The sequence below is a fragment of the Thalassophryne amazonica genome, chromosome 19, assembly GCF_902500255.1.
Source record: "Thalassophryne amazonica chromosome 19, fThaAma1.1, whole genome shotgun sequence".
Taxonomy (NCBI): domain Eukaryota; kingdom Metazoa; phylum Chordata; class Actinopteri; order Batrachoidiformes; family Batrachoididae; genus Thalassophryne; species Thalassophryne amazonica.
In genome coordinates this window covers 51,064,117-51,090,085 of record NC_047121.1, presented here as the reverse complement: position 1 = coordinate 51,090,085, position 25,969 = coordinate 51,064,117, and the positions used below count along the sequence as shown (strand labels likewise).

Sequence of the window (25,969 nt, the reverse complement as noted above, 5' to 3'; positions counted from 1 at the left end):
TTTTTTTTTTTTTTTTTTGCCTCCAGATTTGGCATGAATATAGTGATTGGCCTTGCCTGTCAGTCCATCTTCATGGTGGTCGTTCCTCATGGTCACCTCTCTTGTTCTCTCATCTTTTGGCAAGATACCCGTCACTCTCAAGGTGACAATTTTTATTTATATTGTTTGATCTTCGCTAATATTTCTTCACGGTGTCTTCTGTCAGAGCGGGTTCTCCCTCAGGAGGTGTTGTTGTTGGATCTCCTCCAGCAGTGGGGAGCCAGAAGGCCAGAGGTCAGCTTCTACCTCAGACACTGCCCCTCCTGGACACGAGGTATAACAGAAATATGTAAATAAACGATTCCTGTGTGCATTCATTTCTATACTGTGACTGATTTCTTCTGTTGTTTTTGTTTTCCACCAGATGTTTGAAACGTTTCAGTATAAGTTAATTAAAAAAGTACAGTGTTATTTATAGCATTTCTAAAATATTTTATCTTTTTCAACATTTGCAATTATTAATATTGAAGCTCCCACAAAAAAAAAAAAAACATTTAAATTCAGGGTGAGTAGTGAGTGTGAGGTGTAGACATAAGGTCAGCGGCTGGGTCAGTAATTAGCTATTCAGCCAAGATGATTAGTTATGTAACATGGGTCCAGAGTAAACCTGTAAGGGAGGGTCATAACAGTGGAGGAAAATAGGACCACTGCTTAAAATCTTGTCTGAAATTTTCAAATCAGATTTGAATTGGTCACCTTCTCAAATGGGCAGCGTCTGTGTGGTGACATGGTGACTTCCTGCAGCTTTGTTTATGTTCGTGCCAATCTGTTCCAGATGCCTCACTCGTTGCTTTAAGAAGACCGACTAACCCCGTGTCACTATTCCAAGGGGACTGTTCTACTGCGATTGCCCACAATCCAAAACAGTGCAAGAACAGGATGAAATGACTTAATCTGGCTTGCCTCCTAACTGGCTGGTTTCTAAAGTGCAGACCTGGCAACCTGCCCCTAAAATGGAAAAGAAAGGAGCTGCGCCCTCGGGCAGACATGATCGAGCTGTTCACCTTTGAACAAAAACCGCAACAAACACTGCTTCAGCTTCAAATTTTTACCTTGATGGAGCAGGGCCTGACATAGGCCGTAGGCCATTTAATGAAGATCGGACATGAAAGAAGCTGTTAAGACTATGAATACCTGCAGTTATCACGTACTATAAACGATTTTGAGAATTGGGAGAAAATTTTTGAACAGTTGAAAGAAAATTGGATCCCAATTTCAAATCTGGTGCCAAAGATGACCGTAACTACTGCGTATAGCAAGTTTGTTCACGATTGACAAAGATGACTCAAGCAGTTACTATGATGCTTCAAGACATGCCCTGATTTGCTTTTCGGGATAAAACGGGAAGCGACGGCGCTCTGTGGAATACTCATCTTGTCATTTAGTAAATAATTTACAAAGTTGTGGGTGTGAGCTTATTACCTCGGCCAAGGACATAGTAAAATCATCAGTGTTTATTTATTTGTCCATCTGTTAGCAGGATTACTTCAAAACTACTGCACACATTGTGACAAAATTTTCACCACAGATACAGTTGTGTGTAAAAGTTTGGGCCCCCCTGATGATCTTCATGATTTTCCTTTATAAATCATCGGTTGTTTGGATCAGCAATTTCAGTTAAATATATCATATAGCAGACAAACACACTGATATTTGAGAAGTGAAATGAAGTTTATAGGATTTACAGAAAGTGCTTAATAATTCTTTAAACAAAATTAGGCAGGTGCATAAATTTGGGCACCCCAACAGAAAAAATACATCAATATTAGGTAGATCCTCCTTTTGCAGAAATAACAGCCTCTCAACGCTTCCTATAGCTTCCAGTGAGAGTCTGGATTCTGGTTGAAGGTATTTTGTACCATTTTTCTTTACAAAACATCTCAGGTTTGTTGGTTTCCGAGCATGGACAGCCTAAAATCACACCACAGATTTTCAATAATATTCATGTCTGGGGACTGAGATGGCCATTCCAGAACGTTGTACTTGTTCCTCTGCATGAATGCCTTAGTAGATTTTGAGCAGTGTTTAGGGTCGTTGTCTTGCTGAAAGATCCAGCCCCGGCGCAACTTCAACTTTGTCACTGATTCATGAACATTGTTCTCAAGAATCTGCTGATATTGACTGGAATCCATGTAACCCTCAACTTTAACAAGATTCCCAGTACCTGCACTGGCCACACAGCCCCACAGCATGATGGAACCACCTATAAATTTTACTGTAGGCAGCAAGTGTTTTTTTTTTTTTTTTTTGGAATGCTGTGTTCTTTTGTCCAAATAACTAAATTTTAGTTTCATCAGTCCACAGCACCTTATTCCAAAATGAAGCTTGCTTGTCCAAATGTGCTTTAGCATACCTCAAGTGACTCTGTTTGTGGCGTGTACGCACAAAAGGCTTCCTCTGCATTACAGCATCATACAGCATCTCTTTGTGCAAAGTGCGCTGTATAGTTGAATGATGCACAGAGACACTATCTGCAGAAAGATCATGTTGTAGGTCTTTGGAGCAGGTCTGTGGGTTGACTATCACTGTTCTCACCATCCTTCACTTCAGCTTATCTGAGATTTTTCTTGGCCTGCCACTTCAGGCCTTAACTAGTACTGTGCCTGTGGTCTTCCATTTCCTCACTATGTTCCTCACAGTGGAAACTGACAGCTGAAATCTCTGAGATAGCTTTTTGTGTCCTTCCCCTAAACCATGATGTTGAACAATTTTTGTTTTCTGGTCATTTGAGAGTTGTTTAGAGGCTCCCATGTTGCCACTCATTAGAAGAGATGCAAAGAGGGGAAACATTTGCAAATGGCCACCTTAAATACCATTTCTCATGATTGGATTCACCGGATAAAGCGGAAGAAAATGGATGGATGATTGGATTCACCTGTGTAAGGAGGTTAAGGGTCAGTGAGCTTACCAAATCCATTTTGTGTTCCAATAATTAGTGCTAAATGTATTCAAATCAGTAAAATGACAAGGGTGCCCAAATTTATGCACCTGCCCAATTTTGTTTAAATAATTATTGCACACTTTCTGTAAATCCTATAAACTTCGTTTCACTTCTCAAATATCACGGTGTTTGTCTGCTATATGATATATTTAACTGAAATTTCTGATCCAGACAACCAATGATTTATAAAGGAAATCATGAAAATTATTAGGGGTGCCCAAACTTTTGCATACAACTGTAGATTAGCCCAGTGAAGACTACATTAAATTTTGGAGTTGATCCATAGAAATGAAGCGATAATTGCCTCATTTCGCGACTGAATTGTCAAAATGATGCATGTGCAGTGAAGACAGGGTGGACCGATTCTTTTGTTTTTTAGGGGGTGATCGCTCGGTCCACGACGTTGGATCCAGATTGGTGGATGTCAGAAATCTTGGATTGCTCTTGTTCATTTTTGTCTCGTTCATGTAAGGTCAGGTGCAGTTATTGCAGGTTACTGATCCACTGGTCCCTCCCCCACATCAAACTAAGACAAGCAAAACTTGTGATGGGCTTCTTGATGGTCTCCCGCTGTAGCCGAAGTTCCCCAGCAGTTTGCTGGCACCTTTCACTTCAATGTCTGCAGGCTTGCTCTCCAAGAAGCAGCACAACTCTTTACTTTAATGAATTACCTCCTGTCAGATTCACTGAACACCGTCTGTGGAATATTGTGCCAGGCAGCACTTTCACTTGAGTGAAGAATCGACACAGTTGCTTTCCGTCACCATGTTATTGGTCCTGCAGAGCAATTTGTTACTGAGAATTTACTGTGACTTTAATTGGTCATAAGTGAATCCAGACCTTCCACAGCTAACGATAATCCATTAATCTGCATTTACATCTCCATTACGCTGGTGTTCTATGTCTTAATACCCTTTTTTATTGTCACGGGCATGTATCCCAGAAGATGTCGACAGTTGCCCACATATATGATCTAGTGTCCAGTTTGATGGCGTAACACACTGGACTTGTAAATGCGACTGTTGCACGCTCCCAGTATAACTTGAGCACAAACATGGGGCTTCTGAAAACCTGGTTACATCACAGCAGGTCCAGCACATACCATATTTTCTAGGATATAAGTCATGTTTATTTTTTTACTAGTCCGGGAGGTCCTGCGACTTATACTCTGGTGCGACTTATATACAGAAAAATCACACTTATTTTTTTCTTCTTCTTTGTCTAGTTCTTCTGGTGGCTGCTCCCATTAGGGGGCGCCACAGCAGATCCATCATTTCTGTCTCACCCTGTCCTCTGTATCTTCCTCTGTCTCACCAACCACCTGCATGTCCTCCCTCAGCACATCCATAAACCTCCTCTTTGTTCTCCGTCTTCTCCTCCTGCCTGGTGGCTCCATCCTCAGCATCCTTCTCCCTATATACCCTAAGTCCCTCCTCTGCACATGTTTAAACGATCTCAGTCTAACCTCTCTGACTTTGTCTCCAAACCGTCCCAACCTGAGCTGTCGCTCTGTGCTCTTTCCTAATCCTGTCTTTCCAGCACTCAAAGCACTAAGCAAGTTCAATTCCAATAATTAAAGAATAAATAACAATAATAAAAAGAACAATGCACAAAACCCCCAAATTAAAGCACTAACAATGCATAAAAAAGGTGCGACTGCTGTCTGGGATTTTTCCTTCTCACAATGCTTTTTTTTTTTTTTTTTTTTTTTTTTTTTAAACAGACATATACACAGATATATACTCCAGAAAATACAGTACACGTGTGTGTGTGTGTGATCTGATTGTTGCAGAAACTGATATTCAACATTCTGGATCCATGTTTGATTATCAGTAAAAATTACAGCTGTAGGGCCACCCAAATTTCACTAAACTGCCAAAGTTTTGTATAGGAGGGCGTGTGTGTGCGTTTGCATGAGGTTTTGTTACCTTTGACCACCGGTGATACATGTGCACGTAGCGTGCACGCTGATATCTGTGAGATGTCTGTAGGTTACCTCAGGGTTGTTATCAGGTTACAAAAACAGCATTTTTAGATTTATACGTGTTTATTTTTCACTAATGTTTCCATAATATATGAGAAACATGCTAGATTTATCCAGAAACATCCCGGTTTCCAAGCGTTTTCTGCCATGTTGGATTAGCAGCCAGAGAGAGACCAGACTTGCAGCATCCCTCTGCAAGTCTGGGAAGCCCCCACATGATGTATGATGTCACTATAATAGACTGTACTGGTCTCTTCAACCGCTGTCACAAGTAGTTCAAGTCCGTCTGTTCATTTGAAAATTTACCCTTCAGGGAACTTTTTATTAATTTTTTTTCTGACCAAATCAAATTTTGATCATATTGACAATGTCATATTATGAATTCCCTATTTAAAAGCTAATGAATAAGATTATAGTGCTGCCAAAGAAATGTCTTTTCATGCCTTAAATCTTTTTTAAAAAAAGCTTAGTGGCCTGTACCTTGTAACAGCTTCTCTGTTGAAAAAGTAATATGTGCAGTAGATGTAGGTTTGTATCATTGTGATTGATTCTGGTAACCTTTAACCAATACCAGAATAAATTTCTAAGAATTTTAACAGTGCAAAGTATCAAATTATGAGGAACAAGAGTTTGGTTTATATCATTTTATCAAGCTTGATGTTATATTTTGAGATCTCGGTTTTGATTCAGTTTCATTGTTAATTAATTTGCAGGCAGTCAGCAGCTTTTGGAGCAGAAATGGAGCCGAGAATTGAATGACAGTATGAAAGACACGGTAGGAACACACACAAGACTCACACAGACACATGAGCCTCCCAGATCGACACAGTCTGACGGATGGCATGTCGGCGCTCAAACTGTGACCCAAAACTAATGCTAACGCTTGATTTAAAATATGTATCAAGTCTTAAACAGTCTTTAGAAGAAGTGAGGGCAAACCACAATGTTCTCACAAGGCATGATCCCCTCTCATGAGAGGACATCATGCAAAACTGTTCCTCACAAAGACAGCAAACATGAAAGACCATGTAACAGATGTGTCACACATTCTGTGTTCATGCACGGAGCGGTAAAACCGTCAGAAACCTAATGACCCACACCTGTACTTATCGTGGTTTATGCTGCTACAAACTAAGGAGTCACACAGTAAAAGAAGCAGCTGACATCACCCCAGCAGCTTTTTATTGCTCACTGATGGCTGTTTTCGTCGGTGTTGTTGAAGCTGTGTGTTGATGCTGGCTTTAGAGCGCGGTCACCCCACCTGTGTGTTTGTGTGTATCCGTGTTGGTGTGTCTCTTGGTTAGTCAGCCACTTGTCTGGTGGACGTGTGTGTTGGTCAGTCAGTGAAGGTAGGATTAGCTTGGTCCCATGACATAACCAGGCTAAGAGGATTGTTAGGGAGCCAAACAGCTCCTCCTCCTCCTCCTCCTCTTCCTCTTCCTCTCCCTCTCACCTCCGTCACTCCTTCACATTCATCTTGAGGTCTCTCTGTTTAGTTCAACACTATTTCTTCAAGTTAGAAACAAAGGCGAGGCAGGAGGACGTTGGTGAGTTCTGGAGTGACTTTAATTTTCGTTTTCTTCTTGCTGTGTAGTTTTCTTATTTCTGGGAGTGACTTTAATTTTCGTTTTCTTCTCGCTGTGTAGTTTTCTACTTTCTCTCACCAACCAAGAAACAAATGTGAATGTTATTTTGGAATGTAGATACATTTTTCTTGCTTTATTTCATCAGGATCATAAGATGTTCTTTCATGATTCAAACTGCATCTATCTGTGTGCATGTGATGTGTGTTTAATGTTTTTTTTTTTGTTTTTTTTTTAAGTGTGCAAATGAAAGTGGGACATGTTATATGTGCACACAAAACACGCTTATGATAGACCAGGTAGTTTCTGGGAGCTGTGCAGTATGTCTGTGTACGTGCCAATGTTCACACCATCCTGACCACTATTCAAATCTCTGACTCCTGCTCACTTTCATTTATAAACACACATCTTTTGTAAAGTGTCCAATTAAGATTTGCAAATATATTGTTGCTTTAAGTTTACCCCAGTAAGGGGCTTGTTCTGTAAGTCCCAGCCCTTTCCATGGACAGTGGCGATTGCCGGGGTTGAGGTCAGCGAGGTAAGCGGCTAACTGTATAGTCAGTCGTTTTAAAAAGTTTATTTACATTTAGGTGCACACACTGACCTTCGTAGGGAGTGTCTCCGGTAACTTCTAATAGCACTTTTTTTCTGTTCAGTATTTTATTAAATATTGTTTGCTGATGCCGGTAACACTTTTATCAGCTATGGGTAGTGTAGAGGGGCTCTCCCCGATTTTGCCAGTAGTTTAATGTGGGGTGCGAACTCAGAAGACTGACAGGAGACGGACTTGAATTTAGATGTTGTATTCAAAGATAATGCCTTCACTGCACACAGAGTCGCTACAACAGCTTGCAAGCTGCTCACACGGCGCTGTTCCTGCCGCTTCCGCCCTCCCTTTTCCAGATGGGCGGGCCATTGCCCTGTATGTGGATCAGTAAAGTTGTGTGATTGATTGAAAAAATGTTACATTTGACATTTATATGCAGTGACTGCTCGTGTTGTGCATCTGAACCGGTATGTGTGAAAGTAAAACTGTGTTTTGTCTGTGTTCTGTGGTAAGCAAAAGAACAGTACACGCCATGACGTCCCAGAGGAGATATGAAGTTATCAAATAGACCGAGAACATGGACATGGCCGCCGTTTTTCTCTTTTCTGCAAATATATGTACTTATGTCTCCATATATACATTTCTACACGCTTTACTTTTTTCTTGTTCCCCCCTTTTTGATATTATTATATTTAATATGGGAGGAGTGGGGTGCAATTAGTTATACCTAACAGCTAATGTTAGCTTATCTAGCCAGCCTTAGCAACATTCATCGTACCTTACAAAATAGTTGGTTCTTTTCTGTTTGATAACCCACATTAATTCATACTTTTGTCCACATTTATTTTATATGTATTTGTTAATACTGTTACTGTAGGTTTAACTACGCTATTATACTTTATACACTAATTACGTTTTTGTGGCTTATTCATGGCTAATTTAGCTTTTCTACCATAACTAGCTTATTTTTACCATTTACAATTCTATTTTACATGGTGTTGATTTTTAATGATTCATCACTTTATGTGTTCCTCTAAAGACATCAACATATAGTACCTACGTTCTTAGGTTTCCATAATAATAATAATTATACTTTTTATTTTCCTATAGTATGCTAACAGTTACTTTAGATAGATACCAGTACACTCAAAGCTTCTGCTTCTACAGCTTAGCCTACTAACTATATTTGATTTCACTACTAGTCTACATACTAATTACCTTTACTACAATCTTCTCCTGTGATGTCTTATCCTTCTTATGTCTTATTACTTATTATATACAGTGGTCCCTCGTTTTTTCGCGGGAGTTACGTTCTAAAAATAACCTGCGAAATCCGCGACGTAGTCAGCACTATTTTTTGCAATTATTATAGATGTTTTAAGGCTGTAAAACTCCTCACTACACACTTTATACACTTTTCTCAAACAGGCATTAACATTTTCTCACTTTTCTCCCCTGTGTAAACACTCTCTTTTTTTCTTCTGGGCGAGAATATTATAAACAGACACACGCAGAACTCTCCCTTCGCTCACTGCCTCCGGAGGTATGGATGCGAGACCCGCAAAGAATCCAAGTCCTCTCGCTGTGGCCACGGAGCTCTGCAGCTGCGGTAAACATCTGCATCAAAACAGCGAGCGTAGTCTCTGGACCAGTTGCCAGATTTGGCGCAGCTCCGCACAGCAGACAGGTGGGCGGTGTGAGTGGCCCGCTGCTGCGTTTACCAAGCCTGCAGAAAGCGCATTGGAGGCAGTGAGAGCAGTCGCGGTGATGCCGACTGGTGCCGCGACCGGCCTGCCTGATAAGGACGCAGAACACAATGTGCTGTTAAAAAAAAAAAAAAAGTATGCATAATTGCACAAAAAAAATCCACGAAACTGCGAGGCCGCGAAAGGTGTACCGCGTTATAGCGAGGGACCACTGTATACCTTTTTCTTGAGCTGCTTGGGTGGGTAGGGAGAGTTCCCATGGGATAAAAAAGATTTTTAACCTACCATCCCTGGTTCTCAAGACCAGGCTCCTAAGTGGCTCTACTCTACTCTTTTCTGCTCTCCTATTTTACTCTTCCTTTTTAGATATTTAGATATACCTTTGTATACTGGCATAGTTCCATCTTAGAATTGGAATATAATATATAAGATATACCTTACTGAATTTTCATGAGACACACTGCCCAACAGTAGCTTGAACCATTATGTCCCATTAATGCTTGATTACTGAGAAAATAAATGGTTCATAACATACCCATACCAAAACGCAATCCCCCAAAATATGACTTAATACACTTAACACCTGGGCCCACTTTCCTAAAGTTAGTCATTTAGTTGACCAACATGAGCCATCTAATCTCCCTTTCACATAAAACACGATTAGCCATCTTGCGTTGGATGACAATTTTCTTGCACAAAACCTCAAATTGTCCGTATTTCATTTGCTGTATTTAAGTTAGTGTTTGACTTCATTCAACCAGCTGAATGTTTTCATACAGTACAGGAGCCGGTTTGTGAGCGCTGCTGTACTGTATGTAGCGCTGCTGTGTGCACCAGCTCCGCGGCAGAGCTGGTGTGTGGTGTGGGGCTTCTTCCGCTGCGTGTGATGTGGCGAGTGCTGCCGCAGTCATGCCATGGTGCTGGCCGGCCAGGAAGAATTTGTCGGCCTTCCCCGACAGCGCACGGCAGTCCATTATCATGGTGGTGTTCCAGCGCTGCGCGCACATGAGGAGAGAGTTGCTGCACAAAAAGTCCGGCCGGAGCTGCAGCATTCTGTCCGTGAACTCTGATGGACTTGCTGTCCTCCAGCCCGTGCAGACAGAAGAGCCTGCTGGCCCTTTCAGTCTCACAGTTCAAAAGTTTTGAGGAAGTGATCCTTGATTACTGCATATTTGTTCGCGGGGGGGCTTTCATCGCTGATCACGTTTTGATATGCGGCGATCAAGGATCACCTCCTCATGTAATAATTTTTTTGTCGTCTGCGGTGATCTATACTATGTACACAATGCAGTAAAACAATACCACTCAAAGAGCACATGTGCACAATTAAAAGAAAAAAAACGCTCATTGCAGCTCATTCTCTCACAATTGTGTTAAATAAAGTCCGTTCTGCTCACAGACAGATTGCCAGTGACAGGACATGTCCGCATCCAGTATAACCCCTCACGGAGGACATCTCCACGTCCACTCATGGACGGTTCGCAGCTGCAGCTCCGCGGTCACAGGAAGAATGATAAACTGTAACAGAAATCAGAGCACACACCTGCTCATTACAGTCTGGCTGCAGCTTCTCTGCACTCTCACCTCCTCAAGCTTCTGCCCCCCCGCTGCGCACAACTGACACAGACATTCCTGTTTTATTAGATACGCAGCTAATGCAACTTGAAGCAGGCCCGGTGTGAAACAGTTCAGCATGAACTGCGCCTCGGTTTGTGCAAACCAGGCATCAGTTTACAGAAACATGACTTTCCGCATCAGTCTGAAAAGTTTCCAGCAGCAGTAGACATTCCCATGCGAACGGCTTTGATGGATGATCATAAACAGCGCTCTCTCTCTCTCTCTCTCTCTCTCTCTCTCTCTCTCTGCTGAAACAAGACAGGAAGTTTTAAGTTTGTTTGTGACAATACTTTTTTTGGGGGGGGGGGCACACAGAAGGACTCTGAACTTTGCGATCTGATGTTCCCAACCCTGACAAGGAAGCAGTGTGTCCCGCTGTACATCTTTAAACCTGAGTGCCATTTGCTTTATCGTTTTGAGAACAGAGTGCATTTCGACAATGCAAAAAAAAAAAAAAACCACAAAGGCAGGAGTGCAGCAAGGGCTACACACAACAGAACACATACATTAAAAGCAAACATAGACAGTTGCAAGCAAAGCGCTTCAGTTTTTTTTTTTAAATTGGAGCAACACGGAGTGCACAATGCATCATCAGTCTGAACCAGACAGTGAGGATTCTGATGATGGAGATGATCCCTCTTCTGTTCTGGATGAGCAACCAGAGCAGGTGGATCCATCGACGTGCGCACAGATCTCCACAGCTTCTGTTTGCAGCTTCTCCAGGACTCAGGTGTCTGTCCCAGCGCCGAGTCCTGGAACGCAGAGATGCAGACACACACTGCATCAGCAGTGGCTCCAGGCGCATTTCATTTAGTGCGCGGAGATCAGCATGAGCTTCGGTTTCGTTTTGTTCCTCTTTCGTTCCTTTTGCGCTCTTGATTCACAGGCTATTCGGTGATGGGAAAAGTTAAAGCTCATTTGTCCTCCTTTTCTCAAGGATTTGTGACTTTTTTTCCCCTTCGTTCAGGAATCGTCATATGTGGAATGAGTGAAGCATTGTGAATACTTTCTGTAGATGGAGAATTACGAGTGGGTGTGGTTGTCAGTGATCAAGGCTCCATTTCCACATAGAAGATGATGAAATCGGAGAAATAAACTTTAGTTTTATTTAATTTTTAACGTACTGGTTTATGTTTTAAGAGCAGGTAGGTCAGTGGACTGAGGAATTGGACGACCAATGAGCTGGGTTTGGATTCCTCTGCTGTCTTATTGTCTTGTGGTTCTGGTACCATGACGTCTTTGTGGCAGCATTTAAGCTTTCAGTTTGCTTCCTTTCAGACAATTTGAAAGGATGATTTAGTTTAAAGGGAAGGGTGTGTGTGTCTGAAAAGGTCAGATTAACTGTGAAAGGTAAAAGAAGTTCAATATTAAACAAACTGCATCTTTAAAATCTTGTATAATCGCATAACTGCTGACAGCTGCTGAGAACTGAGTGAGAAATGCTTAGAAGTGGAGGAAAAATGCAGCCTGATGTGTACACCCAGTGGTGGGCACAGTTCCGCTAACCGCTAATTATCGAAGATGTTTTCATTATCGGATTAGCTTTTCAGATAACTGAAAACCATTATCCGACTATCTTCCAATAAATTTTAGTGTGATAATTTTTAGACTGCTAATGTATTTTTGCAGATGTGGTAAAAAAGCTGAATAGTTACAAACATTTATGAAATCTAAACTCAGTTGAGTACCTACCTGTTAACCCTCTGGGGTCCGAGGGCATTCACTCGCCGACAGTTCACTCGCTTGGGGTAAATGTTTTATTATTACTTTTATCAGCTAACTTTTATTAGCGTTGGCAGGCTAACTAGCTTGCTAACGCTTTCGTTTTTATTATTTATTTTTTTTTATTTTTTTATTTTTATTTTAGCACCGTTGTCGTGCGTTGCCTGTGCTGCTTCATGGCCTGTTTGGTGCCTTGATTGGGGCACTCCTTCTGCTGAATCACCTTTGGATTATTTGCACATTATTTACTTTGTGTGTTTTTGGGAATCCGCTAGCTTAGCATAGCTACTAGCTCTTAGCCGATTTAGCATGGCGCCTTCTCCTGTCTCTCCCGCACTTTTCTGCTCTGGGTGTGAAATGTTTAGTTATTCCTCGGCCTCCTTTAGCAGTAACGGTACTTGTAATAAGTGCAGCTTATTCGTAGCTTTGGAGGCCAGGCTGGGCGAAGTGGAGGCTCGGCTCTGCACCGTGGAAAATTCTACAGCTAGCCAGGCCCCTGTAGTCGGTGCGGACCAAGGTAGCTTAGCCGCCGTTAGTTCCCCCCTGGCAGATCCCGTGCAGTCGGGAAAGCAGGCTGACTGGGTGACTGTGAGGAGGAAGCGTAGCCCTAAACAGAAGCCCCGTGTACACCGTCAACCCGTTCACATCTCTAACCGTTTTTCCCCACTCGACGACACACCCGCCGAGGATCAAACTCTGGTTATTGGCGACTCTGTTTTGAGAAATGTGAAGTTAGCGACACCAGCAACCATTGTCAGTTGTCTTCCGGGGGCCAGAGCAGGCGACATCGAAGGACATTTGAAATTGCTGGCTAAGGCTAAGCGTAAATTTGGTAAGATTGTAATTCACGTCGGCAGTAATGACACTCGGTTACGCCAATCGGAGGTCACTAAAATTAACATTAAATTGGTGTGTAACTTTGCAAAAACAATGTCGGACTCTGTTGTTTTCTCTGGGCCCCTCCCCAATCAGACTGGGAGTGACATGTTTAGCCGCATGTTCTCCTTGAATTGCTGGCTGTCTGAGTGGTGTCCAAAAAATGAGGTGGGCTTCATTGATAATTGGCAAAGCTTCTGGGGAAAACCTGGTCTTGTTAGGAGAGACGGCATCCATCCCACTTTAGAGGGAGCAGCTCTCATTTCTAGAAATCTGGCCAATTTTTTTGGATCCTCCAAACTGTGACTGTCTAGCGTTGGGACCAGGAGGCAGAGCTGTGGTCTTATACACCTCTCTGCAGCTTCTCTCCCCCTGCCATCCCCTTATTACCCCATCCCCGTAGAGACGGTGCCTGCTCCCAGACCACCAATAACTAGCAAAAATCTATTTAAGCATAAAAATTCAAAAAGAAAAAATAATATAGCACCTTCAATTGCACCACAGACTAAAACAGTTAAATGTGGTCTATTAAACATTAGGTCTCTTTCTTCTAAGTCCCTGTTGGTAAATGATATAATAATTGATCAACGTATTGATTTATTCTGCCTAACAGAAACTTGGTTACAGCAGGATGAATATGTTAGTTTAAATGAGTCAACACCCCCGAGTCACACTAACTGTCAGAATGCTCGTAGCACGGGCCGGGGCGGAGGATTAGCAGCAATCTTCCATTCCAGCTTATTAATTAATCAAAAACCTAGACAGAGCTTTAATTCATTTGAAAGCTTGTCTCTTAGTCTTGTCCATCCAAATTGGAAGTCCCAAAAACCAGTTTTATTTGTTATTATCTATCGTCCACCTGGTCGTTACTGTGAGTTTCTCTGTGAATTTTCAGACCTTTTGTCTGACTTAGTGCTTAGCTCAGATAAGATAATTATAGTGGGCGATTTTAACATCCACACAGATGCTGAGAATGACAGCCTCAACACTGCATTTAATCTATTATTGGACTCTATCGGCTTTGCTCAAAAAGTAAATGAGTCCACCCACCACTTTAATCATATTTTAGATCTTGTTCTGACTTATGGTATGGAAATAGAAGACTTAACAGTATTCCCTGAAAACTCCCTTCTGTCTGATCATTTTTTAATAACATTTACATTTACCCTGATGGACTACCCTGCAGTGGGGAATAAGTTTCATTACACTAGAAGTCTTTCAGAAAGCGCTGTAACTAGGTTTAAGGATATGATTCCTTCTTTATGTTCTCTAATGTCATATACCAACACAGAGCAGAGTAGCTACCTAAACTCTGTAAGGGAGCTAGAGTATCTCGTCAGTAGTTTTACATCCTCATTGAAGACAACTTTGGATGCTGTAGCTCCTCTGAAAAAGAGAGCTTTAAATCAGAAGTGTCTGACTCCGTGGTATAACTCACAAACTCGTAGCTTAAAGCAGATAACCCGTAAGTTGGAGAGGAAATGGCGTCTCACTAATTTAGAAGATCTTCACTTAGCCTGGAAAAAGAGTTTGTTGCTCTATAAGAAAGCCCTCCGTGAAGCTAGGACATCTTTCTACTCATCACTAATTGAAGAAAATAAGAACAACCCCAGGTTTCTTTTCAGCACTGTAGCCAGGCTGACAGAGTCAGAGCTCTATTGAGCTGAGTATTCCATTAACTTTAACTAGTGATGACTTCATGACTTTCTTTGCTAACAAAATTTTGACTATTAGAGAAAAAATTACTCATAACCATCCCAAAGATGTATCGTTATCTTTGGCTGCTTTCAGTGATGCCGGTATTTGGTTAGACTCTTTCTCTCCGATTGTTCTGTCTGAGTTATTTTCATTAGTTACTTCATCCAAACCATCAACATGCTTATTAGACCCCATTCCTGCCAGGCTGCTCAAGGAAGTCCTACCATTATTTAATGCTTCAATCTTAAATATGATCAATCTATCTTTGTTAGTTGGTTATGTACCACAGGCCTTTAAGGTGGCAGTAATTAAACCATTACTTAAAAAGCCATCACTTGACCCAGCTATCCTAGCTAATTATAGGCCAATCTCCAACCTTCCTTTTCTCTCAAAGATTCTTGAGAGGGTAGTTGTAAAACAGCTAACTGATCACCTGCAGAGGAATGGTCTATTTGAAGAGTTTCAGTCAGGTTTTAGAATTCATCATAGTACAGAAACAGCATTAGTGAAGGTTACAAATGATCTTCTTATGGCTTCGGACAGTGGACTTATCTCTGTGCTTGTTCTGTTGGACCTCAGTGCTGCTTTTGATACTGTTGACCATAAAATTTTATTACAGAGATTAGAGCATGTCATAGGTATTAAAGGCACTGCGCTGCGGTGGTTTGAATCATATTTGTCTAATAGATTACAGTTTGTTCATGTAAATGGGGAATCTTCTTCACAGACTAAAGTTAATTATGGAGTTCCACAAGGTTCTGTGCTAGGACCAATTTTATTCACTTTATACATGCTTCCCTTGGGCAGTATTATTAGACGGTATTGCTTAAATTTTCATTGTTACGCAGATGATACCCAGCTTTATCTATCCATGAAGCCAGAGGATACACACCAATTAGCTAAACTGCAGGATTGTCTTACAGACATAAAGACATGGATGACCTCTAATTTCCTGCTTTTAAACTCAGATAAAACTGAAGTTATTGTACTTGGCCCCACAAATCTTAGAAGCATGGTGTCTAACCAGATCGTTACTCTGGATGGCATTTCCCTGATCTCTAGTAATACTGTGAGAAATCTTGGAGTTATTTTTGATCAGGATATGTCATTCAAAGCGCATATTAAACAAATATGTAGGACTGCCTTTTTGCATTTACGCAATATCTCTAAAATCAGAAAGGTCTTGTCTCAGAGTGATGCTGAAAAACTAATTCATGCATTTATTTCCTCTAGGCTGGACTATTGTAATTCATTATTATCAGGTTGTCCTAAAAGTTCCCTAAAAAGCCTTCAGTTGGTTCAGAATGCTGCAGCTAGAGTACTGACGGGGACTAGCAGGAGAGAGCATATCTCACCCGTGTTGGCCTCTCTTCATTGGCTTCCTGTTAATTCTAGAATAGAATTTAAAATTCTTCTTCTTACTTATAAGGTTTTGAATAATCAGGTCCCATCTTATCTTAGGGACCTCGTAGTACCATATTACCCCATTAGAGCGCTTCGCTCTCAGACTGCGGGCTTACTTGTGGTTCCTAGGGTTTGTAAGAGTAGAATGGGAGGCAGAGCCTTCAGCTTTCAGGCTCCTCTCCTGTGGAACCAGCTCCCAATTCAGATCAGGGAGACGGATACCCTCTCTACTTTTAAGATTAGGCTTAAAACTTTCCTTTTCGCTAAGGCTTATAGTTAGGGCTGGATCGGGTGACCCTGGACCATCCCTTGGTTATGTTGCTTTAGACGTAGACTGTGGGGGGTTCCCATGATGCACTGTTTCTTTCTTTTTTGCTCCGTATGCATCACTCTGCATTTAATCATTAGTGATCGATCTCTGCCCCCCTTCTCGGCATGTCTTTTTCCTGGTTCTTTCCCTCAGCCCCAACCAGTCTCAGCAGAAGACTGCTCCTCCCTGAGCCTGGTTCTGCTGGAGGTTTCTTCCTGTTAAAAGGGAGTTTTTCCTTCCCACTGTGGCCAAGTGCTTGCTCATAGGGGGTCGTTTTGGCCATAAGAACAGTTTCTTCCCCTCTGCCATTAGACTCATGAACTCCTCATAACTCAGTCACCTTAAGCTTAACTCTGTCACTTTATCATTTTATCACGGGTCACTTAGACAGTGTACTTTGGTTTTTAATTGCACTCCTCCCACTGCACTGTTATTTCTGTTTCTGTTTTTCTGTTGCACACAGCCTTTCATATTTCATATTTCTTTTTTTTAATCTTATATTTGATCTTATCTTAGCATTTTATCTCTTCTTAATGTTGCACCATTGTACCGAAGCAAATTCCTAGTCTGTGAATCCTGTTCACTGGCAATGGCAATAAACTTCTTCTGATTCTGATATTTGTTATTTTTACATTACCTCTCGATGGGAGACATCAAATTAAAAAAAATAAAAAAAAATACAAGACTTTACATGAGTTGAAGAAAGGGGGGAAAAGAAACAGAAGCTGCTCTCTCAAAGAGATGATCACTGTTTGCTCTCTCCAATTCCGCATCGGTGTTTGCACAGGCACAGTGCGAGAGGTTGGACGCTTGTAGCGCTTCAGCAGTGTGATACCCTCACAACGGCCGACCAGAATATCAAACAGGTTTGATTTTCATCTGACCATACGATTGCCGATCAGGAGGTGGTTGTGAGAGATTAAACGCAGCTTGTTACTCCATGTATACTACACTATGCATGACGCGCGATTAAGCTGAAACTTTGCGCAATCCAAAAAATTCTAACGAGTGAAAAATTGGCTGAAAAAGGGCCAAAACTTGCAGTGTAAACCCAGCATAAGTACTGAACGTCTGGGCACCAATAGTTCATGGCAGTGTTCTATTTATTTTGACACTGGTTATATCAGATGGTTATTTAATTACACCTTGGCTTTTTTTTTCCTTTTTTTTTTTTTTTTTACAAATAAAAAAATGGCATGTTTTACAAAAGCACATTTATCTGTAAACACCAACACATGCCACACCTCACATTAACGTGTTGCTTTACATAGAAGGAATGAGTCAACTAATGAGTGTTAGCGGAGGCACATTTTACCCATAATCCCTTTGGCGTCTGTCTGTTTGTTACAAAACTTCAGAATTAGTGCATTATTCAACATTAAAAGATAGATGTTATATTTTAACTTTGTACAAATGACAGAATTGACATTAATGGAGTTATTCTATCAGTATTAATTTTATTTTTAAATCCAAACCATAAGTCAGCACTGCTTTATTTTCCAAGACCTCCGCCTGACTGCAGCGTTGTGATTGGGTAGAGAGTTGTTTGTGGCTCCTCTCAGCTGCTTCTCTGCTGAAACTTATGTAGTAAACAGGAGCTTCCAGCAGGGGGCAGGACGCTCAAAGACAGAAGTGCTGACTCATTGTTTGGGCCTGTGGTCGTCTTTGACCCTACCAGAAGCGATCGTGGTGTTAAAACTCAAAATCAGCTTGTTAGTAGTTGCAAGTGTACCAGAGACAATGCTGGAATTTATCGGTTATCTGTAGCTTACGATAAATTTTTGGGTGGTTTATCGGTTTAGCTTTATAAAAGATAACTTTTCAGTTAGCTGATTATCTGTTGTCGAAGCTAATTTTTTTTGGTTTGCTGTGCCCACCACTGGTTGCACCTTTAATTTTGTTCTGGGGAGTCTTAGTTTGGATGACGTGAGGGGGGGGTCACACTCAAACACGTGTTATGTTCTTCTTTAAATCTCACTTTGTTGCTCTTTTTGTGTTCCTTTGGAACATGGGCGCAATTTGGTGGGGGATAAGGGGGACATGTCCCCCCCTACTACTTGAAACATGCTTGGGGGAGGTGATGGTCTAGTGGTTAAGGTGTTGGGCTTGAGACCAGAAGATCCTGGGTTCAAATCCCTGCCTGACTGGAAAATCACTAAGGGCCCTTGGGCAAGGTCTTTAATCCCCTATTGCTCCCGGTGTGTAGTGAGCGCCTTGTATGTCAGCACCCTGACATCGGGGTGAATGTGAGGCATTATTGTAAAGCGCTTTGAGCGTCTGATACAGATGGAAAAGCGCTATATAAATGCAGTCCATTTACCATTTGAAACATGAACATGTACTTGAAACATGCTATGCCAGTCTTATGTGCAAAATTATGTCAGAATAGTATCTTTGTTTCTGCAACTTTGTATTTTTAGCAGCATTTTACACCTGTTTCTTGTTTGTCACATTCAGAATTTTGTGGGACTGCATTTGCCCAGATTTGAAACCAAAAATAGTTGCCTCTTCACTGGACTAGTGTCTACACATAAGTATCAATGGACCATATGCTAATTTACTAAATTCTGAAAGTTAGAAAAGGAAATCAGAAAAGCTATCTGGGACCTCAGAAAGCCCATCTGCAATTATTGCTTGATCTCCAAAATCAGTCTATGCAAGTGAAAGTATGTTCAGTATGAGTGTTGTTATTAATGGCACTTCGAAAATTAAATTCACGATAAGTAATTTATCCTAAACTTATGATCTGTTGTTTTTTCAAACTTATGCAAAAACACATCTTGAGAAAAAAATACAGTATGTGATAGTTAATAATTATTGAGAGCCTGTTCTTTCATATTTATGAATACATTTTACCACATTGCAGTTGTTGTTTTTTTTTAATGAAAACTCAAATTTTTTGCCAGTTTAGTGATTGAGGTCCATTCGGTTAAGGTCTCGTGGTGTTGTGCGACCTTTTTTACGATTTCTTCTTCAGAGCTCTTTAAGTACTGTCCAATACTTATTATCGATGCTCTGTAGGCCTGGTTGATTTCAGTGAGACCCATACCGCCTTCTCTGTGAGGGAGATATATTCTGTCCATGCACTGATTTCTGTATGTGACTTTGTGGGGGGTGAGCATCTTCCTGGTTTTTGTGTCCAACTTATTAAGCTCACATTGTGGCCAGTCCACTATGCCAAGCCCATAGGTCACCACTGGTATTGCAAACTGGTTTATGGCTGTGATCTTGTTTTTTGGTGTCAACTGTGTTTTGCAGATCTTTTTTAAGCGGTTTAGGTATTCTTGTGTTGTTTTTGTTCTCATTTTCTTGTGCTCAGTTGTATTACTTTGTTCAATTCCCAAGTATTTGTTTGTATGTGGAGTCTGCAGCCAGATCTTCAATGTAGCTCCCTTCATCCAATTGTATGTTTTCGTTTTTTGTCTTTTTACCTTTTGTCATTGTGCATTTTGAGCATTTATTCAGTCCAAATTCCATACTAGTGTCTTTTGAGAACTTATGGACAGTTTCCATGAGCTGACTGTTTGTGTGTGTGTGTGTGTGTGTGTGTGTGTGTGTGTGTGTGTGTGTGTGTGTGTGTGTGTGTGTGTGTGTGTGTGTGTGTGTGTGTGTGTGTGTGTGTGTGTGTGTGTGTGTGTGTGTGTGTGTGTGTGTGTGTGTATTTACATAACTGTGAAGACAAACACACAGCTGGGAAACATAATAGTGATGCTTGGAGAAAGTCAAATATCACCATGTGCTTTGGATTATACTGTGAAACTTTGAAGCAACAAAGAATTTGGGAAAGATGGACAATAATATGTTTAACGCAGATTTCTTTGTTGAATATTTGTATGATCGAATGTTAGAAAAACTACATTTGTCACATTGAAGCAGCGATGGATCGTGGGAAACTCTGCAGTGAGCAGAAATCAAGCCTTTAGTGCGCAGACAGGTGGCAGGGTCCACTTCACACTGTGGAATCTGGAGTTAAGCACCACCACCAGCGGGCCTCACGTCCTATATTGGACTTACTTCTTCTTCTTCTGTAGAGACACAATTGTTTTGTTACCAAGTAATACTGCACCTAAATACCTAATTTTAGTCCAACACACCCACTCTACCCTCTATTTACACAGCGTGGGTGCTGGGTCAGCGTGGGTGCTGGGTCAGCGTGGGTGCTGGGTCAGCGTGGGTGCTGGGTCAGCGTGGGTGCTGGGTCAGCGTGGGTGCTGGGTCAGCGTGGGTGCTGGGTGTGAAAACCAACTGTGATAGGTGGAAGCTACGAGTGACACTTTTCTTGGGGCCGGGTGGAAGCTAGAAGATAGGGAAGCTGACTGAGATGTACAATATTAATATGCATATGTCACGGACATGAATGAGCGAAGCTCGTCAGCATCTCACCATCTCATTTAGGTCCTTCAGATTTTATTTTGAGTAAATGCTTCAAAGGAGCATTAGCATGGCAAAAACCTTTCAGCAGCTGGGGGGGCTACGCTCCCCCAGCCCCCCGCCTTTTTAAGCATTTCTCTTTCTTTGCCTCTCACATGCCTGGAAAAGCTCCTCGCTATCTAACCATGTCCTTTAGATGCTTCAAACTTTTTCAGTAAAATTGTTCTTGGGAGCATGAGCATGACTAAAACCTTTCAGCTTCTGGGGGGGGGGCGGCTCTGCCCCCATACTCTCCACCTTTTTAAGCATTTTTCTTTTTTCTTTCCAGCTGACCCCCCTAATTACAGCCCTCTTAACCTCCTGCCACTTTAAGCTTTTTTTTTTTTTATTTAGATGTAAATTAATATTCAGAGTTTTCAGCTAGTTGACAGTAGGGCTGTACAATATGGACAAATTATCGTATCTCAATATTGTCATATAAATTGTCATGTAAGTGTCACTTATATACATGCTGTCCATATTCTTGAGCCGTTTAGGTGGGTAGGGAGAGTTCCCATGGGATCAAAAAGCTTTTCAACCTACCATCCCTGGTTCTCAAGACCAGGCACCTAAGTGGAAATACTCTCTTTTTAAGATATTTATGTGTACCTTAGTAAACACTAGTAGAGTTCCATCTTAGACTTGGAATATATAATAGAAGATATACCTTACTGAATTTTCCTATCAATATGATATACGATATGACTATGATTTGACACAAAGTGCAGCAACAGTGAAAATTAAACCTTAAACAAAACAGTAATAATACCACACTCATTTTGCACTCATCATAAGGTTAGGATACTGTGCCCTCCAAAAGTATTGGAACACTTGGAATTTCACACATTTTAATTTGTTTATGCCATTTTAAATACTAGAAATACAAAAAATAAAATTTCTAAAATTATCTGAAAGCAAATCTCTAAAACTTGATAAAACCTGTAAATAATAATCACTTTTATTGCCAGTTTTGTTTAGACAAGTCAGGAGATGGAAACATGAACAATATGTCTTGGACTTTCTTTACATCAATTATGAAGAAATACAAAAGTTTCTTTGACCAAAACATCAAATCTCGTCTTTCATCTGAAATGTACTTTCTGTCAAATTGTAGCTGAACTTTCAGGTCTTCTTTTTAAGAAAATCCTCCTCTACACTACTTCATCAGGAAGCTGGATTTTAGATTTTTAATTCATTTATATCAAGTTGTAGAGATTTGCTTTCAGTTTGAGTTAAGGAAGATAATTTTAGAAAAAAATGTATTTGAAATGGAATACGAGGTCTGTCCAAAAAGTATCGGACCTTTTTATTTTTTGCAAAAACCATACAGATTTGAATCACGTGTGATTGCATCAGCCAAGCTTGAACCTTCGTGCGCATGCGTGAATTTTTTCACGCCTGTCGGTTGCGTCATTCGCCTGTGAGCAGGCTTTGTGTGAGCAGTGGTCCACCCCTCTCGTTGGATTTTTATTGCAAATAAATGTCTGAATGATTTGGAGCTTTGCTGCATCAAATTTTTCCAGAAACTGAGAGACCTCCAGCTGGACACAATTCGGAAAATTTAGATGGCTTTCAGCGACAATTTTATGGGGATTACACAGATTAAGGAGTGCTCCAGCCGGTTTAAAGACCACCCACAGCGTCTGAGAGCGCGGCGCGCTCCAAGCGCCGATCGACAGGCTCAAACCCCGCTCTAACAACCAGATCATTTCCAACATGAAGGCTTTGTTGATCCGGGACGTCGTCTAACTTTCACAAAAAAGGCAGAAGGCGTGGACATCTGCGCTTTTTTGGCACATTCTACTGTTACAGGCGTTTTTTTCATGGAAAGAGAAGCGGATGATTGCGCCACCGTGCCGCTCATGGCACGGGACAAAACCAACTCATATACATACCGGATCAAGACAGCGTCCAGTTTAGAAATGAACGGCACATTCCACTGTTACAGGAGTTTTTGTCATGGAAAGAGGAGCAGAGGAACTCCGTGCGTCGCGGCGGAGCCGCATGGCGCAAAGCAACGCCATGATGAAGCCTCACAGGACATGTTGGGGCATGTCCAGCTCATGCACAATTTCTCGGATGCTCACACGACTGAAAAGCAACCGGAAGCGCGCCGCGCTCTCAGACGCTGTGGGCAGTCTTTAAACCGGCTGGAGCACTCCTTAATCTGTGTAATCCCCATAAAATCGTCGCTGAAAGCCATCTAAATTTTCTGAATGGTGTCCACTTGGAGGTCTCTCACAGTTTCTGGAAAAATTTGATGCAGCAAAGCTCCAAATTGTTTAGACATTTATTCGCAATAAAAATCCGACGAGAGGGGTGGACCACTGCTCACTCAAAGCCTGCTCACAGGTGAATGACGCAACTGACAGGCGTAAAAAAACTCACGCATGCGCACGAAGGTTCAAGCTTAGCTGATGCAATCACACGTGATTCAAATCCATAAGGTTTTTACAAAAAATCAAAAGGTACGATACTTTTTGGACAGACATCGTAAACAAATTAAAATGTGTGAAATACCAAGTGTTCCATTACTTTTGAGGGCAATTGAGGATCAGTGAGGAGCAGCATCTTACATCTCATATATAGTGCAGCAGATAAGAGAATATTTAGAGTGAAATCCTACAAATGGTGATACAAACATCAAATTCAGCGCAAATAATCCATAGACATGAACTCTTTAAAAAATAAATCAAACTGATTGGCCACTTGAATTTTCAATAGGCAGCCAGGTAGGGGTCAATTGAAGAATTGCACAGGGGTCAAAATCAGGGGTGGGCAACTTGTTCCAGAAAGGGCCAAGAGGGTGCAGGTGATTTCACTGATGAATATCACTTTGAGCAGGTGGAATCAGTTAATCAGTGAAATCACCTAGTGGAGACAGTGGCTGCAAAGAAAACCTGCACCCTCTTGGCCCTTTCTGGAACAAGTTGCACAACCCCTGGTCTAAATTAAAAGATGCTCCAATCATATACAACCCCTGGCAAAAATTATGGAATCACCGGCCTCGGAGGATGTTCATTCAGTTGTTTAATTTTGTATAAAAAAAAGCAGATCACAGACATGACACAAACTAAAGTCATTTCAAATGGCAACTTTCTGGCTTTAAGAAACACTATAAGAAATCAGGAAAAAAAAAATTGTGGCAGTCAGTAACGGTTACTTTTTTAGACCAAGCAGGGGAAAAAAAATATGGAATCACTCAATTCTGAGGAAAAAATTATGGAATCATGAAAAACAAAAGAACGCTCCAACACATCACTAGTATTTTGTTGCACCACCTCTGGCTTTTATAACAGCTCGCAGTCTCTGAGGCATGGACTTAATGAGTGACAAACAGTACTCTTCATCAATCTGGCTCCAACTTTCTCTGATTGCTGTTGCCAGATCAGCTTTGCAGGTTGGAGCCTTGTCATGGACCATTTTATTCAACTTCCACCAAAGATTTTCAATTGGATTAAGATCCAGACTATTTGCAGGCCATGACATTGACCCTATGTGTCTTTTTGCAGGGAATTTTTTCACAGTTTTTGCTCTATGGCAAGATGCATTATCATCTTGAAAAATGATTTCATCATCCCCAAACATCCTTTCAATTGATGGGATAAGAAAAGTGTCCAAAATATCAATGTAAACTTGTGCATTTATTGATGATGTAATGACAGCCATCTCCCCAGTGCCTTTACCTGACATGCATCCCCATATCATCAATGACTGTGGAAATTTACATGTTCTCTTCATGCAGTCATCTTTATAAATCTCATTGGAACAGTACCAAACAAAAGTTCCAGCATCATCACCTTGCCCAATGCAGATTCGAGATTCATCACTGAATATGACTTTCATCCAGTCATCCACAGTCCACGATTGCTTTTCCTTAGCCCATTGTAACCTTGTTTTTTTTCTGTTTAGGTGTTAATGATGGCTTTCGTTGAGCTTTTCTGTATGTAAATCCCATTTCCTTTAGGCAGTTTCTTACAGTTCGGTCACAGACGTTGACTCCAGTTTCCTCCCATTCGTTCCTCATTTGTTTTGTTGTGCATTTTCGATTTTTGAGACATATTGCTTTAAGTTTTCTGTCTTGACTCTTTGATGTCTTCCTTGGTCTACCAGTATGCTTGCCTTTAACAACCTTCCCATGTTGTTTGTATTTGGTCCAGAGTTTAGACACAGCTGACTGTGAACAACCAACATCTTTTGCAACATTGCGTGATGATTTACCCTCTTTTAACATCCACACAGATGCTGAGAATGACAGCCTCAACACTGCATTTAATCTATTGTTAGACTCGATTGGCTTTGCTCAAAATATAAATGAGTCCACCCACCACTTTAATCATACCTTAGATCTTGTTCTGACTTATGGTATGGATATTGAAGACTTAACAGTATTCCCTGAAAACCCCCTTCTGTCTGATCATTTCTTAATAACATTTACATTTACTCTGATGGACTACCCAGCAGTGGGGAATAAGTTTCATTAAAGTAGAAGTCTTTCAGAAAGCGCTGTAACTAGGTTTAAGGATATGATTCCTTCTTTATGTTCTCCAATGCCATATACCAACATAGGGCAGAGTAGCTACCTAAACTCTGTGAGTGAGAGAGATTATCTCGTCAATAGTTTTATATCCTCATTGAGGACAACTTTGGATGCTGTAGGAAATGGCGTCTCACTAATTTAGGAGATCTTCACTTAGCCTGGAAAAAGAGTCTGTTGCTCTATAAAAAAGCCCTCCATAAAGCTAGGACATCTTACTACTCATCACTAATTGAAGAAAATAACAACCCCAGGTTTCTTTTCAGCACTGTAGCCAGGCTGACAGAGTCAGAGCTCTATTGAGCTGAGTATTCCTTTAACTTTAACTAGTAATGACTTCATGACTTTCTTTGCTAATAAAATTTTAACTATTAGAGAAAAAATTACTCATAACCATCCCAAAGACATATCGTTCTCTTTGGCTGCTTTCAGTGATGCCGGTATTTGGTTAGACTCTTTCTCTCCGATTGTTCTGTCTGAGTTATTTTCATTAGTTACTTCCTCCAAACCATCAACATGTCTATTAGACCCCATTCCTACCAGGCTGCTCAAGGAAGCCCTACCATTAATTAATGCTTCGATCTTAAATATGATC

The 25,969-nt window shown here is 41.1% G+C and overlaps 1 protein-coding gene across 3 annotated transcripts in view; it reads left to right on the top strand.

The window, feature by feature from the left end:
- LOC117531694 (apoptosis-stimulating of p53 protein 1-like) overlaps positions 1-25,969 on the top strand; it is a 196,264-nt gene that overhangs the window by 41,335 nt on the left and 128,960 nt on the right. For all 3 annotated transcript variants that reach the window (XM_034194801.1, XM_034194800.1, XM_034194799.1), the window contains exons 3-4: positions 206-313; positions 5,678-5,739. In XM_034194801.1, the coding sequence (XP_034050692.1) occupies positions 206-313; positions 5,678-5,739 (170 nt within the window). The remainder of the gene's footprint in view (positions 1-205; positions 314-5,677; positions 5,740-25,969) is intronic.